The sequence below is a fragment of the Sorex araneus genome, chromosome 1 (genome assembly GCF_027595985.1).
Source record: "Sorex araneus isolate mSorAra2 chromosome 1, mSorAra2.pri, whole genome shotgun sequence".
Taxonomy (NCBI): domain Eukaryota; kingdom Metazoa; phylum Chordata; class Mammalia; order Eulipotyphla; family Soricidae; genus Sorex; species Sorex araneus.
In genome coordinates, this window is record NC_073302.1 from 346,979,803 (window position 1) to 347,007,786 (window position 27,984).

The window sequence follows — 27,984 nt, forward strand, 5'->3', positions numbered from 1 at the left end:
AATATTTCTTACACCTGGAAATTTAGTTATTTTCCTTGAAGTCAATTTTTTAGCAGAAACTTGCTTCCACGCTAACTTCTACATTTTTTTTTTAATTTAAAAAAGAAAGCCATTTATTTACCAACTGTTAGCAAGACAAGGCTATCAAGAGGAAGTATTATTTAGAGAAAAAATTGCAGCATGATTAACTACGTCTTTTGGGGGGATGGGGGAGGATGAAAAAACAGTAACACCAACTTTTGCCAAAAGATGGCAGAAAGAATGAAAACATAACCTCTTTTTATCTTTGTTTTCACTTTAATTGAAGGTTGAAAGACACTGCTACATTATTGACAGTCCACAGAGAACTGCATGCTTTTGTTAATAAAAGACCTTTGTCGAAACATCTAAAAAAATGAAATAAGGTCATTCAAGCATTTTTGTCAGTACACAATCATCTACAACTACATTCTAGATTCCCATTTCCTGCCTTTTCCTAGCATGAAGTAGTTCTTCCCGGGATCCCACCACTGAGGGACCCCAGGCTCCTGTGCTGAGAAGCATCCCAGACGCACATGTTAGTAAGATTCGTAGTCCACGCCTATTTTAAAGGGTTGACAAAAACAGCAAACACCAAATTGTAGCGACCACAGAGATGACTGCTTCGGTGATATTATGACTCATCCACTAAAGCCACCTACCACTGAAATTTCTGTACTTGGGTCTACTGGTATAATGACTACATTCTTAATGTTTCTTAGGGCATTGCAGCTTTGAGAAACTAAGCAACACATTTCCAGCATTCCATTCCATTCCTTTCAAAATCTTTTGTGTATAGCTGCATCTTTACATTAACATACAATTTGTTACATAAGTATTTTGTCATATATTAGCTCTTAGCTTCAAATCAAATAGCAGAATACAGAAAACTACACAGGACAAAACACCAAAGCACTCTTGAATATCCCTTTTCTCCAATTATAAGCACGTGGCACTTTTGCTTTTAAGAGACAGTGATGAAAAATCAGAAAGTCTGCATCCAGTATTTGACTTCCATCTTTGACCTTTATCTTCTTCTGGTACCACCATACCCTAGAATGAGAAGAGCAAAGTTAGTATATATATTTTTTAAATATTTTAAGAGTTCTGATAAAATTACCAGTCATCTGTGTCTACTGTTAGCATGTGGGTAAGAAAGCTGTAAGGAGATTAAAGGCCATTTAAATGGACCAGGACTACTCAAGACAAAGAGCATCACTTATCCACAAGAGTCCTCTCCCAAATCCAACCCTCATCCAGCCTACTAAAGTCTCAGATGCCTGCTGTAAAAGAGCCGGGAGAGGACTAAATGCGGTACAGGTAATATTCAGTCTACGGCCCAAAACTGGAGACCCACAGAGCCTCTACCACGCCTACTGTTCTCTAACGCCCCAGTTTATAAGTAGATGTGAGTTGGACTTCCAATGGCTAATGTCAGTCAGCAAACACACAATACACACATGCTAACAGGCAATAAGTACTTCCATCAGGAAAGTCTCAATTTGTCTTGTTTTCCCTTAGATTATTTAGTAATGCGTCACAATATTACTTGATATTTGATTTACTGTATCACTGTGTGATACACTATTTATGATTTTTTAATACTCCATTTCCACTGGTGCGTTTCCTTCTGGCCTATTATATCCTGCACTGTCATATTCTTAATAAACCTTCCCACAAAATTCTGGCAATATCAAAGATTCTTCCCCACTTTTCTCCTCTAACACAGGAGTTTCCCTGTAAGTTGCCTTAGAATTTGATGAATTAGTGGAGAGAGCCGTATGAGAAGACGAAAGAGTTGATGAATCAGTGGAGAGAGAGAAGGCTCCTCATACTCAAACTGTGAAAAATTCAGGGCAGCAGCAATACAATAGTATGCTCTCCATTCCTTTGCTGGGATCACATCTCCATTTTTCTATGCATAACACAGTTTTCTCCCTATTTTTATCCATAAATCTAGATTGAATTGTTCTATATTTTTTGGCTTAAACCAATGACAATACTTTTGTATCCTCTCAAGGAGGTATCTTATTATCTGTTCCTTTAAAGGCAGACCAGCTGCTTTTTTTTTTAACAATGAGAACAATATTGTTCTGTTTATTAGTTTAATAAACCATGTTTATTATTCAAGAATTAACGTTTACTGTTGAAAAGAGAAACGACTGACTTTGTTTCGAAGACATTTGTTTGTTTTTGCAGTGCTAGGGATTGAATCCGGCTTCAACACTGAATACTGGCAATCTACACTGGCCTGCTTTTGTTAGAGAGTTCAAAGTGTCAACATAGGCATCCTGCTGAGATGTTACAGAATTACCCATTGCCCCCTTTTCTTTATTTATTCTTTCTTTTCTCCCTTTCTTTCTCCTTTTCTTCTTTTCCCTTTCTTTCTGCCTATCTTTCTTTCTCCCTTTTTTCTTCTTCCTTTCTGTTTACTTTTTTCTTTTTCTTTCTTTCTTTCTTTCTTTCTTTCTTTCTTTCTTTCTTTCTTTCTTTCTTTCTTTCTTTCTTTTCTTTAAATTTTTTTATTAATTAGTGAGTCACCATGAGGGTACAGTAAGAGATTCACGCATTTTCATACTTGTGTTTCCCTCATACAATGTTCGAGCACCCCTTCCTCTACCAGTGTCCATTCTCCACCACCAGTAAACCCAGTATCCCCCCACCGCCCGCCACCCCTCTTTCCTCTGTGGCAGGGCATACCCTTTTGTTCTTTTCTCTCTCTCTCTCTCTCTCTCTCTCTCTCTCTCTCTCTCTCTCTCTCTCTCTCTCTCTCTCTCCTTTTTGGGTGTTGTGGTCCGCAATAGGGGTATTGAGTAGCCATCGTGTTCAATCTATAGTCTACTTTCAGCACGCATCTCCCCTCCCAAGCGGGTCCCCAGAGCTTACTTTATGTTCCCTTTCTATCTGAACTGCCTTTTCCCCCAGCATGTGAGGCCAGCTTCCAAGCCACGGAGCCAACTTCCTGGTACTTATTACTACTATTCTTGGGTGTTAGTCTCCTACTCTGTTATTTTATATTCCATAGATGAGTGCAATCTTTCTGTCTCTCTCTTTCTGACTCATTTCGCTTAGTATGATACTTTCCATGTTGATCCACTTATATGCAAAATTTATGACTCCTTCCTTCCTTCCTTCCTTCCTTCCTTCCTTCCTTCCTTCCTTCCTTCCTTCCTTCCTTCCTCCCTTTCTTTCTCTTTTTCTTCTTCCTTTCTATTTCTTTACTTCTTTCCTCCCTTTCTATCTATATTTCCTTTTTTTTTTTTTTTTTTATGGTTTTTGGGTCACACCTGGTGATGCACAGGGGTTACTCCTGGCTCTTCACTCAGAAATTACCCCTGGCGGTGCTCAGGGGACCATATGGGATGCTGGGATTAGAACCCGGGTCGGCCGCGTGCAAGGCAAACGCCCTACCCGCTGTGCTATCGCTCCAGCCCTCTATCTATATTTCTTCTTTCTCCCTTTTTCTTCTTCCTTCCTTTCTCTTTACTTTTCTTTCTATCTATATTTCTTCTTTCTCTCTTTTCTTCTTTCCTTATCTATATTTCTTCTTCCTCCCTTTCTTTTTCTTCTTCCTTCCTATTTACTTCCTTTCTTTCTATCTATATATATTTCTTCTTTCTCCCTTTCTTTTTCTTCTTCCTTCCTATCTCTTTACTTCCTTTCTTTCTATCTATATTTCTTCTTCTTTCTGTTTCTTTCTCCTTTTCTTCTTTCTTTCTATCTACATTTCTTCATTCCCTTTCTCTTTTTCTTCTTTCCTTCCTTTCTTTCTATCTCTATTTCTTTATCCCCTTTCTTTTCTTTTTTTCTTTCCTTCCTTTCTTTCTCTCTATATTTTTTCTTTGTCCCTTTCTTTCTCCTTTTCTTCTTCCCTCTTTTTCTTCTTTCTATCTCTATTTCTTTATTCCCTTTTCTTCTTCTTTCCTTCCTTTCTTTCTATCTTTCTTAATTCCCTTTCTTTATCTCTCCCTTTTCTCTATTTCTTCCATACCAAGCCTTTATCTTCGAGCACAATGTTGCAGTAAGGTTAACTTGACAGTCCGAGGCATTTAAGACATACTCGCCAAAGAAATACACATTTTTTGGGAGAGTCACATAACTGTCTCCAGAAGTTTTTGTGTTGTGGCCTGCCCGAGAGCAGCCTGTTCAGCCCCCTTTTATTAACTAGGTTGATGTTTTAACCAATGATACTCAGCCACATAGGCAGAATATGCAAATTAACTTAGTCAACGGAAATAGTATCAAAGTCAGTTACACACCATGAAGTATGGTCAGTTAAAGTAACAGTAACAGAAAAACGACCTTTACATCCAAGCCTAGCTAGGCCTGACACTATGGGATGTTGTACACCAACAATTAATATTATAGTCATATTGCACATATTTTGTATCTTTCTTTGCACTGTGTAGCAAATGTGGCAAAACTATGCACATTATTGCATACAACTGTTTATTCATTCTCATTGTTCGGCAGTACCTCACAGCATGAATCAACTCAGTTCATTCATTCATTTTACTGCTGATAAATAAAGTGGGTTTCTTCCTGTTGGAATCTAGTTTTAGTAGGGATTCTTGCACTCACTTAAACATACACGTGTAATAATTTAGTATTACATACTAATTTTAGTAGGTAATACCAAACAGTTTTTTAAGTAATTATCACCAACTTACGGTCATAACAGCATTACAAAAATTCCACTCTTAAATTTAAGTACTAATAAATGATTTTTTGTAATCAACTTCAACAATTAATCATTGTTCACCTCCCCTTGCAAATAAAGATAATTTCAGTCCATAGCAATCTATTACAATCCAACTGCCTATTAAGGCCCATTCTCTGCTAATTAGGCAAATGTTTAACTCCAAATAGTTAACATTTTTTTAATTCTATGTTTGTTTTTCACAAAATGTCCTATTAGCAACTGCAATAAGCATTACAACCATTATTTAAAGTATGGTTTAATACTTTTTGGGTTTTGGTTTTTGGATGTTTGGTTTGATTTGGTTTTTGAGTCACACCTAGCAGTGCTCAGGGGTTACTCCCAGCTTGCTTAATACATTTTTACAGGATTTTATGGAATTTTAAATTTCAAACATCCACCTACAATCTACCCATTTCAAGTTTAAAGGATCCCTAGAGGTCACAGAATAAATATATGTAAAAACCAAACCAACTTCAGAGAATTTTTAAGTTAACACCTCAATTAGTAGGTGAAATAAGCCTAAACAAAATCCCAGTTGGACTGTTAAAGAATGTTTAGGGAGAGGGCCGGAGCGATAGCACAGCGGGTAGGGCGTTTGCCTTGCACGCAGCCGACCTGGGTTCAATCCCTGGCATCCCATATGGTCCCCCAAGCACTGCCAGGAGCAATTCCTGAGTGCAAAAGCCAGGAGTAACCCCTGAGCATCGCTGGGTGAGACCCAAAAAGAAAAAAAAAAGAATGTTTAGGGAGTGTGTGGAGAGCACCACAGCAGGTAAGATGCTTACCTTAAACACAGCTTAGATCCCCACTTAATCCCCAGTAGCACATACAGTCCCCCAAGCCCTGCTAAGGTTCCTAAGTGCAGTGCTAGGAGTAAGTCCTGAACACACCCAGAGTAGCCCCAAAAATAAAAAAAAGTAGGATGTTTAGAAGTAAAAACAAATACTAAATCTGAATTATATCGTGGTTATTCATGCCATTAATATTTCTAGGGGTAACAGCAAATACAACCAAGACTGCTAAATGTATAATCATCTCAAGTTCCCAAACTACTTCTGTTCCCTAATATTGTGTAGTAGGAACTCCCACGTCTCTGCTCTTACCCGATGCTGTTCTGGTTCTGGTCTCTGCATGTGAATATGAGCCACCTGAGCCTGCTCCGGGTGGAGAGTATGCCCAGCTATTCCACGCGCCCGAGGGAGGATTGGACGGATAGTACCAGGAGTCTGAAAAGGGTGTTGCGGCTCTGTGAAAACAAGAAATCATGTCAGACCTTTAGCCGCCACCCAGTCCTGCGCCCCGCCACCCCTGCCATCCCGCCCAGCTCCCTCCAATCAGCCCTTTTCCCAGGTAATCAGGAGACTCCCAGCCACGCCTCCTCGGGTGCCCCCCGGTTCCCATGCGGCCGCCTGGACATGGACATCGGACCTTTAGCCGCTGCCCTGCCTGGAGTCCCAAGAGCCCCCAACGTAGAAACAGGGGCGTGGCCTGTCTCTCAGCATTCCAAGCATTCCTCAGGAAGGAAGAAAGGGCCCACACAGACAGCTTGACTTCACGACTCAAGACCTTAGAAAAGGACCAGAAAAAGGAACCCAAACCAGATCAAAGGAGAGAAATAATAAAAATTAGAGCAGAAATTAATGACATGGAAACCAAAAAAAAAATCCGAAAGATTAATGAAACAAAGAGCTAGTTCTTCGAGAAAATAAGTAAGATTGATAAACCACTAGCAAGACTCACAAGGAAAGAGAGAGAGAGAGAACCCTAATAAATCGAATCAGAAATGAAAAGGGGGACATCATAACAGAAACCAGTGAGATTCAAAACATCATTAGAGACTACTTTGAAGGTCTATACGCCACAAAACAAGAGAACCTAAAAGAAATGGATGAATTCCTTGATTCCTACAATCTCCCAAAACTGAACAAAGAAGACTTGGAATACCTGAATAGACCCATTAATATTAAGGAAATTGAAACTGTAATCAAAAATCTCCCCAAAAACAAAAGCCCAGGCCCAGATGGATTCACTGGCGAATTCTTCCAAACATTCAAAGAAGACCTGTTGCCAGTTTTCCTCAAACTTTTCCAGGAAATTGAAAAAACAGGAACTCTCCCAAACAGTTTCTATGAAGCACACATCTCCCTAATACCAAAAGCAAACAAAGACGTCACTAAGAAAGAAAATTATAGACCAATATCCCTGATGAACACCGATGCAAAGATCCTCAACAAAATACTAGCAAATAGGGTCCAACAACTCATCAAGATCATACACCATGACCAAGTGGGATTCATCCCGGGGATGCAAGGATGGTTTAACATTCGGAAATCAATCAACATAATCCATCATATCAACAAAAGTAAAGATAAAAACCATATGATCATATCAATAGATGCAGAGAAAGCATTTGACAAGATCCAACATCCGTTCATGATGAAAACCCTCACCAAAATGAGTTTTGGAGGAACTTTCCTCAAGATAGTTGAAGCCATCTACCACAAGCCTACGGCAAGCACTATCCACAATGGAGAAAAACTAAGGGCCTTTCCTCTAAGATCAGGCACAAGACAAGGATGCCCACTCTCACCACTTCTCTTCAATATAGTACTGGAAGTACTTGCGATAGCTGTTAGACAAGAAAAAGAGACTAAGGACATCCAGATATGGAAGGAAGAAATCAAACTCTCACTATTTGCAGATGATATGATACTATATCTAGAGAATCCCAAAGCCTCTACTAAGAAACTCTTAGAAACAATAGACTTATACAGTAAAGTTGCAGGCTACAAAATCAATACCCAAAAATCCATGGCCTTCCTATATACAAACAATGAGGCAAAGGAAAGGGACATGAAAAAATCAATCCCATTCACAATCGTACCCCAGAAAATCAAGTACCTCGGAATCAACTTAACCCAGGAAGTAAAAGACCTCTACAAAGAAAACTATAAAACGTTACTCCATGAAATAAAAGAGGACATGAGGAAATGGAAACATATACCTTGCTTTGGGGAGTAAATGGCAATACTCCCCAAAGCATTATACAGATTCAACGCGATCCCTATAAGGATACCCATGCATTCTTCAAAGAAACGGATCAAGCAATCCTGAAATTCATATGGAACAACAAACGTCCACGGATAGCTAAAACAATTCTTGGGAAAAAGACGATGGGAGGCATCACCCTCCCCAACCTCAAACTTTACTACAAAGCGGTAATAAAACATCATGGTACTGGAACAAAGGCAGACCCGAAGACCAATGGAACAGGGTGGAATATCCCTACACAAAACCCCACATGTATGATCATCTAATCTTTGATAATGGAGCAAGAGATGTGAAGTGGAGCAAGGAAAGTCTCTTTAACAAATGGTGCTGGCACAAGTGGACATCCACATGCAAAATAATGGGCTTAGACCTTGACCTGACACCATGCACAAAAGTCAGATCAAAATGGATTGAGGACCTCAACATTAGACCACAAACCATAGGTACATTGAAGACAAGGTCGGCAAAACCCTCCACGATATTGAAGATAAAGGTATCTTCAAAGGTTACACGGAACTAAGCAATCTAGTAAAAACAGAGATCAACAAATGGGACTACATTAAACTAAAAAGCTTCTGCACCGCAAAAGATACAGTGACCAGAATACAAAGACTATCCACAGAATGGGAAAGGATATTTACACAATACCCATCAGATAAGGGGTTAATATCAATGGTATATAAAGCACTGTTTGAACTCTACAAGAAGAAAATATCCAACCCCATCAGAAAATGGGGTGAGGAAATGAACAGAAACTTTCCCAAGGAAGAGATACGAATGGCCAAAAGGCACATGAAAAAGTGCTCTACATCACTAATCATCAGAGAGATGCAGATCAAAACAACCATGAGATACCACCTCACACCACAGAGACTAGCACACATCCAAAAGAACAAAAGCAACCGCTGTTGGAGAGGATGTGGGGAGAAAGGGACCCTTCTACACTGCTGGTAGGAATGCCGACTGGTTCAGCCCTTTTGGAAAACAATATGGATGATTCTCAAAAAATTAGAAATCGAGCTCCCATTTGACCCAGCAACCCAGAGAAGCAAAAAAGTATAGTCGAAATGACATCTGCACTTATATGTTCATTGCAGCACTGTTTACAATAGCCAGAATCTGGAAAAAACCCGAGTGCCCTAGAACAGATGACTGGTTGAAGAAACTTTGGTACATCTATACAATGGAATACTATGCAGCTGTTAGAAAAAAGGAGGTCATGAATTTTGCATATAAGTGGATCGGCATGCAAAGTATCATGCTAAGTGAAATGAGTCAGAAAGAGAGAGACAGACATAGAAAGATTGCACTCATCTGTGGAATATAGAATAACAGAGTAGGATACTAACACCCAAGAATAGTAGAAATAAGTACCAGGAGGCTGACTCCATGGCTTGGAGGCTGGCCTCACATTCTGGGGAGAGGGCAACTTAGAGAAGGGATCACCAAGTACAATGCAGTTGGAGGCCATGCGGGGGAAGGGTGATGCGGGCTGAATGTGGGCTAGAGACTGAACACAGTGGCAACTCAACACCTTTATTGCGAACCACAACACCTAAATAGAGAGAGAGAACAGAAGGGAATGCCCTGCCACAGTGGCGGGGCGGGGTGTGGGGAGATGGGCTTGGGGAGGGTAGGAGGGATGCTGGGTTTACTGGTGGTGGAGAATGGGCACTGGTTAAGGGATGGGTTCTCGAACTTTGTATGAGGGAAACAAGAGCACAAAGATGAGTAAATCTGTAATTGCACCCTCATGGTGATTCACTAATTAAAAATAAATAAAGAAAAAAAAATGAAACAAAAAGAAATCATGTCAGGCATTTTGTTGGTGATTATTTTCTACCTGTTCTGAACAACCAGAAACAGCCTGTTTTTTGTTTTTTTTTTACCAGAAACATCCCTATTGGGTGTTTTTCCAGCATGCAGGTACATGAAGATTAATTCCTGTTTTATCTTCCTGACACTGGTAAGGACTTTGCCAAATGGGAAGAAAGAGATGGGAATAGAGGCTCTTTCTTAATTCACATTCAAATAAAGTCTAGACTCAAAGTACCATTAATACCGAAGACACTCCGAACTCTGACCCCAAACTCTTTGTAATCTTGCTTCATCCCTTTTTTACTAAGCAAGATGCTCTTCCCCAAATGGGTCCTTTCCCATTTTCTCCAATGTCCAGTGACTAGTCTTTTTCCAAACCTCATTAACAGCCATAATAGCCATTACAGAAAACCAAAATACAATTAATATATGCAATAGTGATCCGAGTACATACAGGATATATTCTCCATCTCTAGAGACTCTTGACTTTATAGGGTAATGTCTCCATAACTTATTCTGCTTAACAAAACCAATTTCAATCAAACTGTAAGTCAAAGAATCATTTAAGGAAAACATGAATTAAAGAGTAAGATGAAGGCAAAAGCTACCTGTTGCTTCCAAACAAATATCCTAATATTCCTCCAGTTCCCAAGCCAGTCCAGAATCCTGGTCCTGAGTTGTTGTATCCCTGCTGGCCTGTGAAAGCACTGCCAAAACCATAAGGTGGAGCCTGAGGTCCTAGAAACAAAAACGATTTGTGAGTTATTATGTGTTCGCACACAAAGCTTAGCAGACAAAAGCAAAACAACAAAACATTCCGGTTATTTCATCTGCACTCGTTATTAACAGTGCTCAGGCCAGCAATGCAGGAAAGCCCTCGGTGGTAGGCAGAACAGAGGCCTTCCCTGTGTAAGGCCCTGCTCCCTGGCATCACAAAATACCGTCAACCTCATCCTCATTAGAACTTGATTTAAAAATAAGTTGAAGGGGGTCAAAACATCAATAGAGCAGGTAGGGCATTTGCCTTGTAAGCAGCTGACATGAGTACCTGGGTTCAATCCCTAGTATCCCATGTCTCCCCCACACACACTCACCCCAACCCCACACCCCCAACTCTGCCAGGAGTGATCCCTGCACTTGGAGCCAAAAATAAGACCTGAACACTGCTGAGTATGGGCCCAAAATAGTAACAACAACAAAAACTGCCTATCCCACTGTCACTATTACTGTCACTATCATCCCATTGCTCATCGATTTGTTTGAGCGGGCACCAGTAACGTCTCTCACTGAGAGACTTATTGTTACTGTTTTTGGCATATCCAATACACACGGGTAGCTTGCCAGGCTCTCCGAGAGGGGCGAAGGAATCGAACATGGGTTGGCTGCGTGAAAGGCGAAAGCCCAACAAGTGATGAAAAAAATCTTCCTATGCTTTCTTCAGGAACTGATTTTTTTTGGGTTTCTTTTTTCTTTTTGGGTAACACCCGGCGATGCACAGGGGTTACTCCTGGCTCTGAACTCAAAAATTACTCCTGGCGGTGCTCGGGGTGACCATATGGGATGCTGGGAATTAAACCCGGGTTGGCCACGAACGCCCTACCTGCTGTGCTATCACTGCAGCCCTTCTTCAGGAAGTGTTAACTATCTCCCCTCCCTCCTTCTTTGCCTCCCCCCCACCTCTCTCCCCTCTCTCTGCTTTTTGGTTTGGGGGCCACCATGCTCAATGTTCAGGGGTGGACCACTGTTTCATTTTTTATATTCAGATCTATTAATATTTAATAGTTATCTATTAATCTATTAATAGTTAATGAGTTAATTAGTTAATTAATGAGTTAATCCAGTTAATGAGTAAATTTTGTGTATGGGATGAGAAAGAGTTCAAGGCAAACAGTTATGACCAAATTTGATTTACAATCTAATCAAGCTGCCTTACACAGTCTTCACAATTATCTTTACAGAGAATCAGAAGAGGTAAAAGTTGAAAGTGAAAAATAAGACCACTCTGCTTTGGTCTCCCAATGCAACTATTTCCTATTTCAGAAAGTAGCAACTCATGTCCCTCCTACTTACTGCATGGTCTAGAGAAACACACCTGTGAACTCAGACTTAAAGCCTGCAGGAGCAGGGCCGGCTGAGCTGGTGAATCTCTGGTAACGGTGGGAATACGGAGGATGCTCAGAGTACGGCGGAGGAGGATCTTGACTATCACTTAGAAACAACCTATAAACACCGTAGGCAATAGCGAGCAACACCACCACAGTAATCAGCCCACTGACGCCACTGGAGGGTAACTTATTATAATAATTGGAGAAAGACTTAAAGCCGTAGCCTTTCCCAGACTCTCTCATTTTCTTCAGGCCATGTTCTGTGTAATCCAGCTGGTACTCCAGGCCACAGGAACCTCTTAGGACATACTGGTCTTCAGAGGACTCGTAGCCCTCACAGCTCACCACGGTTTTTCCAAATTTGTAAGCAATGTCGAGATCAGTCTTACATTCCCACTGTTGGAGAGGAGAAACAGGCTATTAGAATCAGCAGACTTTTTTCCATTTGACACATATAATTTGAGCCATTAGAGTTGTCATAAAACTGCAAAATAAAGCATGAGACCAACAGATAAAAATTCAGCAGTTTGTTCTGTATGGGAGGAAGCAAACCAGACCTTTAAAGATCCCTATGATATTAATGTTATGGTTCTGAATCTAGGCTGGTATTATAAGAGTTCATTTTATTCCTACTCCTTTCATAAATAAGTACATATATTGCATGCAATATTTCATATTTTATATATTTATTTAGTTTGAAGGTAGTTTTTGTTTTTGTTTGGGTTTGTTTTTTTTTAAAGGGGTGGGGAAGGAGTTTTATCTGATGGTGTTCAGTGTCTATTCCAGGCCCTTGGAGGGACCTGGGCAGCCCTACGTGGCTCCAGGAATTTAGAGCAGGGTTGGTGGGATACTAGGCAAGAGTCTTAATCCCTCTGCCACTTCTCTAGCTTCCGTAATCTATAAATTTCTAGCAGGTTTTCTTCTTTTTTTTTTTTTTTTTTTTTGCTTTTTGGGTCACACCTGGCAATGCACAGGGGTTATTCCTGGCTCTGCACTCAGAAATTCAGGGATTACTCCTGGAGGTGCTCAGGAGACCATATGGGACGCTGGGAATCAAACCCGGGTCAGCCTCGTGCAAAGCAAATGCCCTACCCACTGTGCTATCGCTCCAGCCCCCATGTAGCTGGTTTTCTTAATGACAGTATGGCCACTGTTAATTTTCCCACCTGGAAGAACATTATTTTGTTGGCACTTACATGTAATTCATGATTGTTTTATCTTATACTAGACTGAGAAATTTCTTCATGATTTCTATGCCGTATTATGTTTTTATATACTATTTCATATGTTTAACTGTAGAAAAACTAAAGCACGCTGAGAGGCGTGTGCACTCGTGGGCTCTCTGAGCGGCTCTGTCTCACCGCCCATGTTCGATGCTCTGGAACCACTGTATGTGGCTGTTGGTCAAGGGCAGGAGACGGAAGGAAGAAGGCCAAACTGGCTGCTTAATCAGTTTATTTCATTCTCTCTCTGCTTCTCTCCCAGTTCTCGATCTCTCCCTGGATCTGGCCCCCCATCCCACTCTTACAGCCTAGTTAAATGCCCCAAGCATGAGGGGGTTGGGGCTTATACATAGGTATGGTCACAATCAGTAGGGGTAAAGTTCTTTCCCTCAGGGAATGCTGCTTTTAGGACAGATTCTCCTTCAGCAGGACCATCCACCCAAGGGCGGAGTTCCATGAGTGTGTTTCTCCTCTCCTCGTCCAGCAAACATATAAGCATTCATAATATTAATCATTTTGTATGGACACAGTAAGAAATGCATTAACCTTATAGAATTGCTCTCCTGGGGCCATCTCTATCTTAGACTACAGTGCTCAGGCCAGATTATTCTTTCCTATCCCTAGCAGGGTCCTGGTCTTGTCGTTGCTTTTGGATCATGACAGCATTTGTCCATGATCAAGCTCTTAATTTATAGTTAAGAACTAGGCACTTTGGCCAGGCCCATCTTGATGCCAGGGTAGCACATAACTCACCACTTGCCCTGGGTCTGTCCCGTCCCTTGTCGGGACCCTGCTTTTGGGGTGCTAGGAACTGAGAGCAACTGAGGCTTAAGTGGAGAAAGCAGATGGCCAGGAGGGAATAATATTCGAGGCCAATTAAGTCCCAAGTTACAAAAGCATAGTATTGTCTTCTTGTGTCTATACAAAAAGGATATTGCTTTAAAGTAAATTATTTAAAAGGCATAAGGAGAGGAGAAAGGCAATATCAACTTGTAATATAAGTTCAGTGTCCTAGAAAGGTCTGACCTTACAAATTAACAGTCAGATTAGGGGGAAAAGCTGATTAACTGTTTTTGGGGAAGAGAGCATAGAGAAGTGATTACAGCTAAACAAAGGAATGGGAGTGACTCGGGAACACCTTGATGGGTGTGACTGGGATAAGCCTAAACTCCTTGTGTCAAGGGAGGAAGGACACAGCAATGTCATCCTTCATTTAATGAGTCTTTTTCCTGTGCGCCTGGCTGTCTTCCCTGGGGCCTCCGCAGAGGGGATGGGCTCCAGCTTCCCTCCCCACCCCAAGCAGAGATCCTGGTGGCCGAAGACCTCTGGAGCCTAGCCAGAGTCATGCTCAATGCCGCAATCCACACGTTTGGATGAGCCTCACGCATGAAGGAACTGGCAGAGGAACCCAGGTGTGTGGGACCCGGGGCTGAGACCTCCAAGGCTGCTCGGATTGGGACTGGACCTCCTCCGCCCAGATTTCCTATCTCCCAGTAGCTAGGCGGTCACACCCAGGGACTTCTTCTGGCCGAAGTGTAATCCTGTCAAAGGCCAGCCAGCATCCAGAGACTTAAAAGCTAGCTCCCGGAAGCGAGCAGCCACTTTGCGGCCCCGCGATACCTTATAGCCTACTTCTCCCTCTGGGAGAACCTGGCAAACTACTGGGAGTTTCCTGCCCACATGGGAGAGCCTGGCAAGGTCCCCATGATGTATTAATATGCCAAAACCAGTAACAAGCTGGGTCTCATTCCTCTGACCCTGAAAGAGCCTCCAATACGGCCATCATTGGAAGGATGAGTAGAGAGAGGCTTCTAAAATCTCAGGGCTTGGACAAATGGAGATGTTACTGAGACCGCTCAAGAAATTTGACGATCAACGGGATGATGATGATGATGATGATGTTTAATGAATGATTTCACCATCAATATCTCTTTTTCTATCAAAACTAAACATGTATTTTGAAAGTGGAAGACTCCTAACCTGAAGATTCTATGATTCAATGAACAATACTGAGATGAAGTAGGAGAGGGAAAACAGTGTAAAAATAGTTATCAACCGAGTAACCATGACCTCTCTCAGAATTTCACTGACCATGTATAAGGATTAGAGCCAACAGGAACACCCTTCAGATGGGAGAAGAAATCATCAGCACAAGGTTTCGGCCTAGTAACTAGCCACCTTAAATCATCTTCAAAAAATACTAAATAAAAATATATTAGTCATTAAAACTGAATTCATTTAATAAAATTTATTCCATTTCCAAAGCAAAATAAATTCTGGAGTTTCAAGGTGTTTTGTCCTGAGTTTGAAATGTTAGTCACAAATATACCAAGCTAACTGAAATGCCTTCATCAGAAGTAAATCTTCAGTTCTAAAATAATATTTTGGGGGGTTGCTTTTGTTTCATTTTGCAGAGCCAATGCTGAAATATTATAAAGTGTCAGGGGCCTGATCAATAGAAAAGCTGGTAGGGCTGACTTACACTCGGTCAACCCAAGTTCAATCCTACACCACCCCATATGACCTCCACGTAGTCCCATGGGAAGTAATCCCTGAGCACTGAGCCAGGAGTAAATCCTGAATACCACTGGTGTGGCCAAAATTTTTTTTTAAACAAAATCAAGTGTCCAAAGATCAATGGGACTCTCCACACCTCATACGAAGACAATTCCATTGGGGCACCTCAGATGAAGCAGATGTGCTCTCCCTGCCAGCACCAGATGAAACCCAAGCAACCATGAGCTTACAGAAACAAGGCCCAGGTATGCGGGTTCCAGGACTAAGACTCCAGGCCGTACAGCAGCAGCAGAGGAGTTATGCTATCCCTCCCTAGCTCCCTATCTGCTTGGGGTCCTGGCTATCACGCTCGCTCACAATCTGCCTCCAGGTGCCATCTCAGCACACCAACAACTCTGGTCCAAAGACTCCGAAATGAATCCCAAAATGGATTAGCACCCTACAGAGATGTCTCTGGACCCCAACCATTTACAATTTTAGAATTCCAGAAGTGCGCGGCCACAAAAATTCTCATGATATTCAAAGCGAGCAGTAGAAAATAAATTATCTAGCGTCTGCCCCTGGCAGGCAGGCAGGCTTGAATGGTAGTGGCAAAATTTGAGCAAACTATAATGCCCAAAAGGAGAGAGAGTATGGGTGAAACTGTCTGCCAGGGGTTGGGGGAGGGAATACTGGGGACATTGGTAGTGGAAAATGTGCACTGGTGGAGGGATGGTTATTCGATCATTGTACAGCTGAAACTCAAATATGAAAGCTTTGTACCTGTATCTCACGGTGATTCAATAAGAAAAGAAAAGAAAGGAAAAGAAAAGAAAAGAAAAGAAAAGAAAAGAAAAGAAAAGAAAAGAAAAGAAAAGAAAAGAAAAGAAAACAAGAGAAAACAAGAGAAAAGAAGATCAATGGGATAGATGTACTCCAACATTTACTATCAACAATCCTTTATTGCAACTTTTCTCAAGGATAGGTTGTTACTCTTTGAAGAAAAGATAGGAAAAAGGAAAGAAGAAGAGATTCTCTACTCCTACACCCATATGTATAAGTTTTTGAAAATCTTAGAAGAAATTTATGGCATAAAAATTACAATGAATAGCGGGTAGGGCGTTTGCCTTGCACGCGGCCAACCCGGGTTTGATTCCCAGCATCCCATATGGTCCCCTGAGCACCGCCAGGGGTAATTCCCGAGTGCAGAGCCAGGAGAAGCCCCTGTGCATTGGGTGTGACCCAAAAAAGCCAAAAAAAAAAATTACAATGAATATTTTTTAGGGTTTAAAATCAGTTCATTTCTTGAACTGGTGCAGTAAGATGCTTGCCTTGCAAATGACTCATCCGGGTTTAATCCCTGGTGCCTTATATAGTTCCCTGAACTCCACTAGGGATTAGTTATCCCTTAGCACAGAGCCAGGACTTAGCCCTGAGCACCACTAGGTGTGGCCCCCCAACTGCCCTGCCAAAATCATTTATTTTGGAAGATGCTTCTTCCAGAGAATGAAAAACTGATTTATATGTAGTTTTAGGTTAACCTGCGATTTTCTCTATGTGTTCCAACAAAATAATATTTCAGTAAAAACTTTATTGCATAACAATTTCATTTAGACTATCATTGACATAATGGATATTACCTGTACATCATAACCATCCCAGCCTTTGTTCTGACACTGTATGACTTTTGGGGTGTAAGAATCACATCCAGCAGTGCCTCCCACACATTTCAACTGTGGGATCGGATCCAGGCGACGGGAGGTGGTATAGCGATCATAGTAAAGAGTAAGAGCTTTAACATCCCGCAGTAATATTCTGTCTGAAACAGTAAGAACAGAGGTAACAGGTAGTAAATATCCTGTCAAATATAAATATTCATTCTAATAAAACTCCTGTCACAGAAAATACTTTCAAAAGCAAAGGTAAGATAAAACCATTTCCTTAAGCTATTCCAGGGCTGGAGAAATAGTACAAAGGGTAAAACACTTGCCTTTGCACATGGCCAACCCTGATTCAGACCCCAGCACCACAAATGGTTTCTCATTTGTGAATAGGAAGTGAATCCTGAGCAGAATTAGGAGTAATTCCTGAGCACACTGAGTGTGCTTCATCCAACCCCCCACCAAAAACAAAACAAAACAAAACAAAAAGATATCCAAGAATATCCAAGCCATTTGTACAAAATTCAGATGGTTATACCTCTAAGGCCTCCTATCATTTCAAGGGAGTGTGTCCCAAATTGTTTGTATATCACAAGTTCTACGTATTTTTTTTGAAAAACCAGAATCAAAAATTCATTAACCTACAAAACTATACTATATGACAACATGAATAGTGAAATAAAACAGCAAAAAATACACATGAATAGTCCTTAAGTACATTTAACAACAAATGTTTGTTAACAGATGGTAAAAAAGGTTGGTGTTTTGTTTTTTTTTTTTGGAATTTGAGTCACACCTGGTGATGCACAGGGATCACTCCTGGCTCTGCACTCAGGAATTACTCCTGGTGGTGCTCAGGGGACCATAAGAGATGCTGGGAATCGAATCTAGTCGGCTGCATGCAAGGCAAACCCACTGTGCTATCACTCCAGCCCCAGATCGTAAAAATTTTGGTCCATTAATACAATGGAATGTTCCACAGCTTATTAACATGTGGAGCTGACAAAACCGTTAAATAGGCATGTTTTGTATGCAGAAACTCGGGGTTTTATCTGTAGACCATGGTCCCCAAAATACTGCTGGGAAGTAACTCCTGAGCAATGAGCCAGAAGTTGCCCCCAGGTACCCCAAGTATGGTTCAAAACAACGAAGTACAAAAATTATTATTGAGCATGTCTACAGAACCATAAACTCATGGGAATATTTTTCGTAACTCAATACTATTTTCCTCTGGCAGGTCCTAGAGATCACTACACTTTGAATCCAACACAATATCCATGCCGAAGCCCTAATTTTCCATTGTGAAGGTATTACCAGAAACAGTCCCTTTGGAAGGGCATGTTTTTTTTTTTTTGCTTTGTTTTGTTTTGCTTTTTGGGTCACACCTGGCGATGCACAGGGGTTACTCCTGGCTCTGCACTCAGGAATTACTCCTGGCGGTGCTCAGGGGACCATATGGGATGCTACCCGCTGTGCTATTGCTCCAGCCTCTAGGGGCATGAGTTTTAGATCAAGTGAGGGGATAGAAATCCCCTTCAGCAATAGTGCCCTTATAAAGACATGACCAGAGCCTGCCCTCCCTCTGTGTCATGTGAGGACATCAGAAGACAGTCACCAGCAGAGGCCCTCACCATACATTAGAATATTCGTCTAATTTAGCCTGAATTTACCCACTTTCAGAAATCTGAGCAAGCCTTCTAGCCTCTGGTATTTTGTTAGAGCAGGCCCAGCTAAGACAGAAACAAGATGGCCAGAGACACTTCCTCCAAGATACAACAAATCTAAACCAAAACTGGGATTAATCTACACCAGAGTTTCCCAGATAGGGCCAAAGGGCGTGCTGAAATGAAATGACCCCAGGGGCAGTAGTATTCTCAGTGCAAAGTTGGGGTGGGGGGTATACCTGTTCACTTACAGAAGGTAGATTTCCAGGGGACAGTAAGTAATATTTTCCTGCAAAGGCAGCAGGAAAAATAAATTTGGGACCCTCTGCATACGTAAGCCAACCCGAAACCCCAACGATCTAGGCTTTCACATCAGGGACAGAAGAGCTCCCACAGGGACTGAAGACACAGAGATCCCAAGAAAGAAACTCCACTGCAGAACGGTAAGATGAAATCAGCAAGAGATTTCTAAGGTGCAGAAATTTATCTGGGGGAAAGGGAAGGAGGAGATTTGTACCAAGCATGCATGAACCTACAAACTGGAAAGGAAAGACAAAAAAAAGACGGTCACACCAGCAGGGTTTAGAGGCTACTCCTAACTCTGTACTCAGGAGTTACTCTCAGGAGTGATCTGAGAACCATTGGTACTAGGGATCAAACTGGGTTCTCGGGGCTGGAGAGATAGCACAGCGGGTAGGGTGTTTGCCTTGCACGCGGCCAACCCGGGTTCAAATCCCAGCATCCCATATGGTCCCCTGAGCACGGCCAGGGGTAATTCCTGAGTGCAGAGCCAGGAGTAACCCCTGTGCATTGCCAGGTGTGACCCAAAAACCAAAAAAAAAAAAAAAACTGGGTTCTCCCCGGGGCCAGCAACACCGGCCACGCTACCTTTTCTAAAAACTGAAAACATACAATCTTTTAATGGAAAACTAATTATCAAATGCTTCCTTTGTAGTAGGGCTGTCTTTGTTGGTGGGAAACTCCAACAACAATAGTGAGTTTTGTGTTGAAATATGGAACGTAATGAAGGTAAAGAGAAAATGAAGTGAAATTCATCAGTTATACAGTTGGGCATGGGGGGCAGGGGAGGGGGTATACTGGGGCTTTTGGTGGTAGAATATGGGCACTGGTGAATGGATGGGTGTTTGAATATTGTATAACAGAGACATAAACCTGAGAACTCTGTAACTTTCCACATGGTGATTCAATAAAAATTTAAAAAAAAAAACAAAAAACCCGGGTTCTCCCACATACTTTTACTATAGCTCTGGTCCCTCATTATGTTTATTTTGTAGACTCTACAGTCATGTTGTTTTTCTCATTCTTGGCTTTGATTACTTTTGTATTTGCTTTCCTTTTTAATCTGTTGGGCTGGATAGCACAGCGGATAAGGTGTTTGCCTTGTATGCAGCCGACCTGGGTTTGGTTCCTCCGCCCCTCAGAGAGCCCAGCAAGCTTCCAAGAGTATCTCGTCCGCACAGCGGAGCCTGGCAAGCTACCCATGGTGTATTCGATATGCCAAAAATAGTAACAACAAAGTCTCCCAATGGAGACATTATTGGTGCCCGCTCGAGCTAATCGATGAGCAACAGGATGACAGTGACAGTAAAATCTGTTAAGCTTTCCCTAGAAGTTTAACAATTTTATTCATTTTAAAGAATAAACTGAGACTGGGGCAACAGTACAGTAGGTAGGGTGTTTGCCCTGCACACAGCCAATCCGGGTTCCATTCCCAGCATCCCATATGCTCCCCCAAGCACCGCCAGAAGTAATTCCTAAGTGCAGAGCCAGCAGTAAGCACTAGACATTGCCAAGTGTGACCCAGAAAGATTTTTGAAAAAAGAATAAACTGCCAGATCCAGATATCTCAAATGGCAGGAGCATCTGACCGGCATGCACTGGGTCCTGTGTTCAATTCCTGGTACAAGACCTCCAAAGCATTGCCAGGTGTAGGCCACCTGGCAGATCCCACCACTGCTGGAAAGACCCCCGCACTCCAGCATACATACCAAAAAGAGAGAAAAGAAATGAAGTGCTGTCCATTAATATAAATAAAAAATAAGATACAGTCATCTGTGCAGTTAGAGGCCAGGCAAGAGTGCTAAGCGGGGAGAGGGGGCAGGACACAGGCACTAGGGCCATGACCATGCTCTCTAGAGTCACATACAAAATGTCCACTTTGTGAAAAGCCACTGAGCTCTAAGAGTATGTGACATTTTCTGTCTATATGTTACTATGCTTTAGTCAACTGGAACAAAATGTCTATTACAGTGGGGGGTAGTTTTCATTGTTTCTGACATAGAAAATCTCAGCAAGCTGATAAGTAACAGAAAAGATAAATTACAATTAGAAGGATCAAGTATTTCTGGCAGGACATACACACACCAGTGTGGGAGATATTTTTATTTACTATTTCTCTGGAGCAATAGCACAGCGAGTAGGGCATTTGCCTTGCACACGGCTGACCCAGGTTCGATTCCTTCATCCCTCTCGGAGAGCCGGGCAAGCCACCGAGAGTATCCTGCCCGCACAGCAGAGCCTCGCAAGCTACCCGTGGCGTATTCAATATGCCAAAAACAGTAACAACAAGTCTCACAATGGAGACGTTACTGGTGCCCGCTCAAGCAAATCGATGAGCAATGGGATGACAGTTACAGTGATACAGTGCATTTCTCTAATGAATATTTATTTATTGCGTTCGATTCCTCCGCCCCTCTCAGAGAGCCCAGCAAGCTACCGAGAGTATCCCACCTGCATGGCAGAGCCTGGCAAGCTACTCGTGGCATATTCGATAAACAGTAACAACAAGTCTCCCAATGGAGATGATACTGGTACCCACTCGAGCAAATCGATGAGCAACGGGATGACAGTAATAGTGATACAGTGATTGCAGTACTAGACGAAGACAATTTCTCTGCTGCAAAACTATATTCCTAGGAGTTTATGAACACTGTGAATCTCCTTTTTCTAATAGTTAAATCTATTTAGGGGGCCGGAGTGATAGCACAGCGGGTAGGGCGTTTGCCTTGCACTCGGCCAACCCGGGTTCGATCCCCGGCATCCCATATGGTCCCCCAAGCACTGCCAGGAGTAATTCCTGAGTGCAAAGCCAGGAGTAACCCCTGAGCATCACTGGGTGTGACCCAAAAAGAAAAAAAAAATCTATTTAGACTGCAGTGAATAAAATCTTAATGAAATAGGATTTGAAAGGAGGGTTTAAGAATAAGCTTTTAGGGGCTGGAGAGATAGCACAGCGGGTAGGGCGTTTGCCTTGCACGCGGCCGACCCGGGTTCAAATCCCAGCATCCCATATGGTCCCCTGAGCATGGCCAGGGGTAATTCCTGAGTGCAGAGCCAGGAGTAACCCCTGTGCATCGCCAGGTGTGACCCAAAAAGCAAAAAAAAAAAAAAAAAAAAAAAAGAATAAGCTTTTATTTCATAAAGCAAAAATTAAACCTATAAGTTGTCAGTTCAGAAAAAAATGAAGACCAGGGAGAGAGCATGGGAGGTCTCTTGCATGTGTAAAAACACAAAAAGAGAAGAGGGGGCCAGCGGGGCTCTATCTCTCCCGCTGCCGGCGTTCGGTAGTCTCCAGCCGCTTCCCCACCCCGGGGGAGGTTGATGGCGATGATGAGGCAGGCGAAGGAAGGAAGAAGGCCAAACTGGTTGCTCGATCAGTTTATTTCGTTCTCTCTCTCTGCTTCTCTCCCGGTTCTCGATCTCTCTCTGGATCTTCCTCTAATTCCCTTTCCACCCCGCTCGCTCTCACTTCTTTCACCTTGTGCTCTGCTTATGTGTGTACCACTGTGCTCTCTGCGGCTCTCTGTGTCTGTCTCTCTGCCTCTGCTTCTGTGTCTTCTTCCTCTGTCTTCTTCTTCTGCCTCTCTGTCTCTTCTATCTTTCTGTCTTCTTCATCTGTCTCCCTCTTCTGTCTCCTTCTTCCTGTCTCCCTTGTCTTCTTTCTCCTATCCCCATCTCTTCTATCTCCCCTCAGTGCCCCACAGTCTTAGTTTTTATAGCAAATTACATAGGGTGGTGACACAAAGGTGAGTTTAACATCAACAAATCAACAAAGAAGGGTAAGATCATTTCTCGAGGAAATTAACAAAATCTCATCTAAGGAAATCTCATCTAAGAAGATCCACTCAAGGGTGTGAATCCAAACAAGGGTGTGTCAGGGTGTGAGCTAGTAATCTACTTAAATAGTTATAGTAAATCTACTTCTAATATTTCTAGCAATGTTATTCTGTATGAGCACAGTAAGAGATATAAAGTTTGTTTTTTCCTGAGGACATCTCCAGACCACAGTCCTCAGGCCAGGTTAATCTTCCTAACCCCAGCAGGGTCCTAATCTCGTCCTTACCTTTGGATCATGACAGCATTGTCCATGATCATGCCCTCAACTTATAGTTGAGTATTGTGACGCTTTGGCCTGGCCTATCTCGATGCCAGGGTAGCACATAACTCACCGCTTGCCCTGGATCCATCCTGTCCCTCGTCGGGACCCTGCTTTTGGAGTGCTAGGAACTGAGGGCAACTGAGTTAAGAAAGCAGATGCCCAGGAGTAAATATTATTGGAGTCAATCAACTCCCAAGTTACAAGCACAATATTGTCTTCCTGTGTCCATACAGAAAATACATTGCTTTAAGATAAACTATGTTCCCTAAGGCAAGGCTAAAAGGACAAACCCCACGTTATCCTACATGCATGCACCCTGGTTCAAATCCCTAGCCTGAGCACATGTCATATATAAAATTTGTGCTCAGGGAATCCTGAGGTGCTGCCCCTGAGCAAGAACAGCCTCTATACACACAGCAGGAAAATAGTGACTAAGGCACACTTGTAACCACTTAGGCCAAAACCCTAGAAATTCTCTTTGCCTTCTCGGATTCTATACTCCCTAGAATCTAATCCACCCATAATGTCATGTCAGATCACCTTCGAAATAGGTAAGAGGACCAGAGTGAGTTCAGCTGGCAAGGAAACTTGCCTTGCACACGGCTGACCCAGGTTCAATCTTCAGCACTCCATATGGTTCCCCAGGGCTCCAGGAATGATGGCTGTGTGCAGAGCCAGGAGTAAGCCCTGAGTAAGCGTAGGATAACATTGGTTTGTCTTTTCTCCCTTGCCACAAAGAGCTTAGGTATATATTGGGTTGCAACCATCACAGTGCTCCGAGACACTCCCATTCCTTTGTTTATCTGTGACCTCTTTGTGCTTTGCTTCTCCAACTGGTCAATCACCTTCTCCTGCTAATCAGACTCTGTTAACTTGTAAGGTCAGATCCTTCGAAGGACACTAGACTTGTATTCATAAGTGAAATATTGCCTTTCTCTTCTCCTTATGTCCTTTTACTTCAGAGCAATGTCCTTTTTGTATAGACATAGGAAGACAGTCGATGCTATGCTTTTGTAACTTGGAAGTTAACTAACTCCAAATAATCACTCCAGGGCATCTGTTTTCTCGACTTAAGCCTCAGCCACCCATACTTCCAAACATCCCAAAAGCAGGGTCCCGATGAGGGACTGGACGGACCCAGGGCATGCTGTGAGCTACCCTGGCATCAAAATGGGACAGGCCAAAGCACCATAATACTTAACTATAAGTTAAGAGCATGATCATGACAGATTCTGTCATGATCCAAAAAGTAACAACTAGATTAGGACCCTGCTAGGGTTAGAAAAAACTAATCTGGCCTCAACACTGTAGTCTGAGATCTATAGTGAGATGCCCCCAAGAAAGCCATCTTATAAGCTTAATGTATCTCTTACTGTGTCCATACAAAGTGACTATTATGAATGTTTATATGTTTGTTGGACTAAGAAAAGGAGAAATGCACCCATAGATGGTATTTCACCCTTGGGCCGAATGAAAATTTGTCCTAGAAGACGCTTCCCCTGAGGGAAGGACTTTACCTCTGTTGATTGTATGACCACACCTATGTGTAATCCCCAACCTCTCATGGTTTGAAATATAACTAAGGCTGTGGGGGACGGGGAGGGTTGGGAATCAAGGAAAATCCAGGAGAAGTATAAAGGAGCAGGATCCAAGGGGAGGATGAAGGAGATCGGAGAAAGGGATCAGGAAGAGGTATGGAGATGAGACTGCAATAAACTGCAATTGATGCCAACCAGCCTGGCCCTTGTTTCCTCCTTTGTCCACCCATTGCCATCAGCCACCCCAGGGTGGGGGAAGCTGCTTGAGACCACCAAACACAGGCAATGAGAGAGAGCCACCTTGGATTTTGTATTTGTTTTTTGAATACACAGTTAGGAGTAAGCAGGGTGTGATTCAAAAACCAAAAAAGTTAAAAAGAAGAAAGAATAGGTGAGAAGAGAATTCAACCACTCTCATCAACTCCACAGCTAACTGCCAGGGACAAACTAAGACCGTTCTTGGAACTTACCTTACAGAAGCCTCTTCGGTAGCCTTCTCACCTCTTCCCTACACCCACAAACTGTTCCATACAGAACACAAAATAGGCCTTTACAGTTTAAGTCCGAACAGGTTACTTCCTCTGCTCACTCCAGGCTTCGATCAAATGTCACCTTAACACTACTTCCCTAAACAATGACTACTGTGAAATTTTCTTCTGCCTGCACAAAGCACTTTTGACATGACAGGTTTTTATATCTTCGTTATTTATTACCTTTCTCTCTTCAATAGATATAAATTCCTTACGAATGACATGACACTCGTTTCCCGAAGCCAACACTCAGATATATGGCTTAAATATACAATTCAATTAAAAATTCTGAGGAGTATTTTGTAATCTCCATAGAACTATTTTTTTTTCAACAAATTATTGGTCCATGTTAGCAAAAGACAAAGTAAGTCCATCCAAATCAAACACGTTAGCAAAAGACAAAGGTGCGCTCAAATCAAACAAAAGAAAATTTAAGGCATGGTTATTGCCTTACTAAAGAACATAATGAAAGTTAACTCAATAAAATGCCTTCATAAAATAGTTCCTCAATGTAAAGTTAAAGAAAAATAGGATCGGGGCCGGAGCGATAGCACAGCGGGTAGGGCGTTTGCCTTGCACACGGCCGACCCGGGTTCAATCTTCGGCATCCCATATGGTCCCCCAAGCACCACCAGGAGTAATTCCTGAGTGCAAAGCCAGGAGTAACCCCTGAGCATCGCTGGGTGTGACCCAAAAAGCAAAAAAAAAAAAAGAAAAATAGGATCAACAAAACTCTATAATAATTTACTCTGCAAAATAGTTTGGTGCAGTAAGTGGACTAAGAACTACTAATAAATAGTTCATCGTTAATTCAAACTTGGTTCCTTATTGTTTTTTGGGCCACACGCAACTGTGCTCAGGGACTCGCTCCTGCCCGGCACTCTGGGATCAGAATGGGGTGTTAGGGATCAGATCTGTATTGACTTCGTACAAGGCAAATCCCTTACCCGGTGTACTAGTTCTCCAGCCCCACTGGTTCCTTTTCTCTCTCTCTCTCTCTTTTTTTTTTTTTTGCTTTTTGGGTCACACCCGGTGATGCACAGGGGTACTGCTGGCTCATGCACTCAGGAATTCCTCCTGGCAGTGCTCAGGGGACCATATGGGATGCTGGGAATCGAACCCAGGTTGCCTCCGTGCAAGGAAAACACCCTACCCGCTGTGCTATTGCTCCAGCCCCTGGTTCCTTTTTTCACATACAAAGTTATCCTAACTTTTCATCTATAAATTTCCTTTTTTTAGATTAAAAGGAATTAATATTTAATTAATATTTCATTCAGTTTTTTATTACAATTCTGATCAGTCTCTTCTATATACAACTTTCAAAGAATACTGAAGGAAAATGGCTAGACAATTAAATGTTCTTTTTATTAGTTGTAAAACATCCAAATTAAACGGGTTACTCAACGTATGTGCAAATAACACCTTTTTTCTGATCTCCACACTTAATAAGAAGAACATTACAGAAATAAACCTGTTGCTTATGTTTATAAATTTAGGCCTTTTCTATCATCAATAGTGCATACTGCAAGTCTGTGTATGTGTACCTATACATACATGTATAATAACAGCACAAGCATCAATGTTATAAAAATTCTTTAGACAATTCTTTTGCCACAGATGCTCAGAGCTTACTCCTGCTCTGCACTCAGGGATCACTCCTGGTAACATATGGAAGACTAGGGATGGAACCTGGGTCCGCTGTGCACAGAACAAGCACCCTACCCGCTGTCCTATCGCTCTGGCGACTAAAATTCTCCAGACAATATTATAAAATATTAGAACCTCTTCCCTAGAAATCGCTCAGCATACACTCTCCGTCTGTCTCTCTCTCTTACACACACACACACACAAGTAAACCACCACATTCTTAAAATCACGCACAGTGAAAATAAACAAATGAAAAGCAATGGGGGAAAGGCGGCAGGGCGGAGGGCGGGAGCGCGGGTCCCACTCGCCTGCACTGTTGGCAGCGCAGTTCCCGAGTGACTCGGAGATCTCCCACCGCGCGCCGCAGGTGCCCGCAACAGGCCGCAATGATGACATCAGCCTCCGCCTCGGCCACCGGCCGCCGCCGAGAGACAGGGTGAGCCCCGCCCCCCGCCCCCCGGGAGGAGCCGAGGAGGACGCCAAGAACACGGAGACAGACACAGACACACAGACACAGACACACACAGACACACACACACACACACACACACACACACAGAGGGTGCGCACCCCCCCACCCCCCGGGAGGAGCCGAGGAGGACGCCAAGAACACGGAGACGGAGACAGACACAGACACACAGACAGACAGACAGACACACACACACACACAGAGGGTGCGCCCCCCCCACCCCCCGGGAGGAGCCGGGGAGGACAGAAGAACACGGAGACGGGCTTTGGACGCCCGCTGCTCCCCGGCCTCCGGAGCCCAGGGCCGGGCGGCAGGCGGCCGCCCAGAGGCTCGTCGGCCGCGCCCCGCGGCACCTGCTGCAGACGGCGGGGAGGGGAGAGGAGAAACGCACTCACCCGGGTCGTTCCAGCCCGCGGCAGGGCCTGCCGCCAGCACCAACAGGAGGAGGCTGAGGACCGGGCCTCGCCAGGACGCCCCCGGACAGCCGGCCACGACCATGGCGCTCGTCAAGGGGACGCCCGGCGGCCGGAAGACGGCCTGCGGAAGCGCCGTTGCGCAGTCGCGCCCCAGCAACAGCGGACGAAGGTGCGGAAGGCCGGCAAACCGCTGCGGCGGGCGAGATATGGACGCCGGGCGCGCGCGTCGCGGAACGTGAGTGGGCAC

At 43.1% G+C, this 27,984-nt stretch overlaps 1 protein-coding gene across 2 annotated transcripts; it reads right to left on the bottom strand.

Annotated features, from left to right (window-relative positions):
* Positions 1-277: 277 nt before the first annotated feature.
* SARAF (store-operated calcium entry associated regulatory factor) lies at positions 278-27,983 on the bottom strand. Of its 2 annotated transcripts, XM_055146081.1 has the most exons (6): positions 27,717-27,983; positions 17,054-17,232; positions 11,682-12,090; positions 10,198-10,327; positions 5,824-5,966; positions 278-1,071 (listed from the first exon to the last, which is right to left on the bottom strand). In XM_055146081.1, exons 1-6 carry the CDS (start codon positions 27,817-27,819, stop codon positions 1,046-1,048), a joined length of 990 nt encoding a protein of 329 aa, XP_055002056.1. In that variant the 5' UTR covers positions 27,820-27,983; the 3' UTR covers positions 278-1,045. The 2 variants fall into 2 exon arrangements, with proteins under 2 accessions (XP_055002056.1, XP_055002063.1); XM_055146088.1 differs by lacking the exon at positions 17,054-17,232 and having other exon boundaries at positions 27,717-27,851.
* Between the last annotated feature and the right edge of the window lies 1 nt (position 27,984).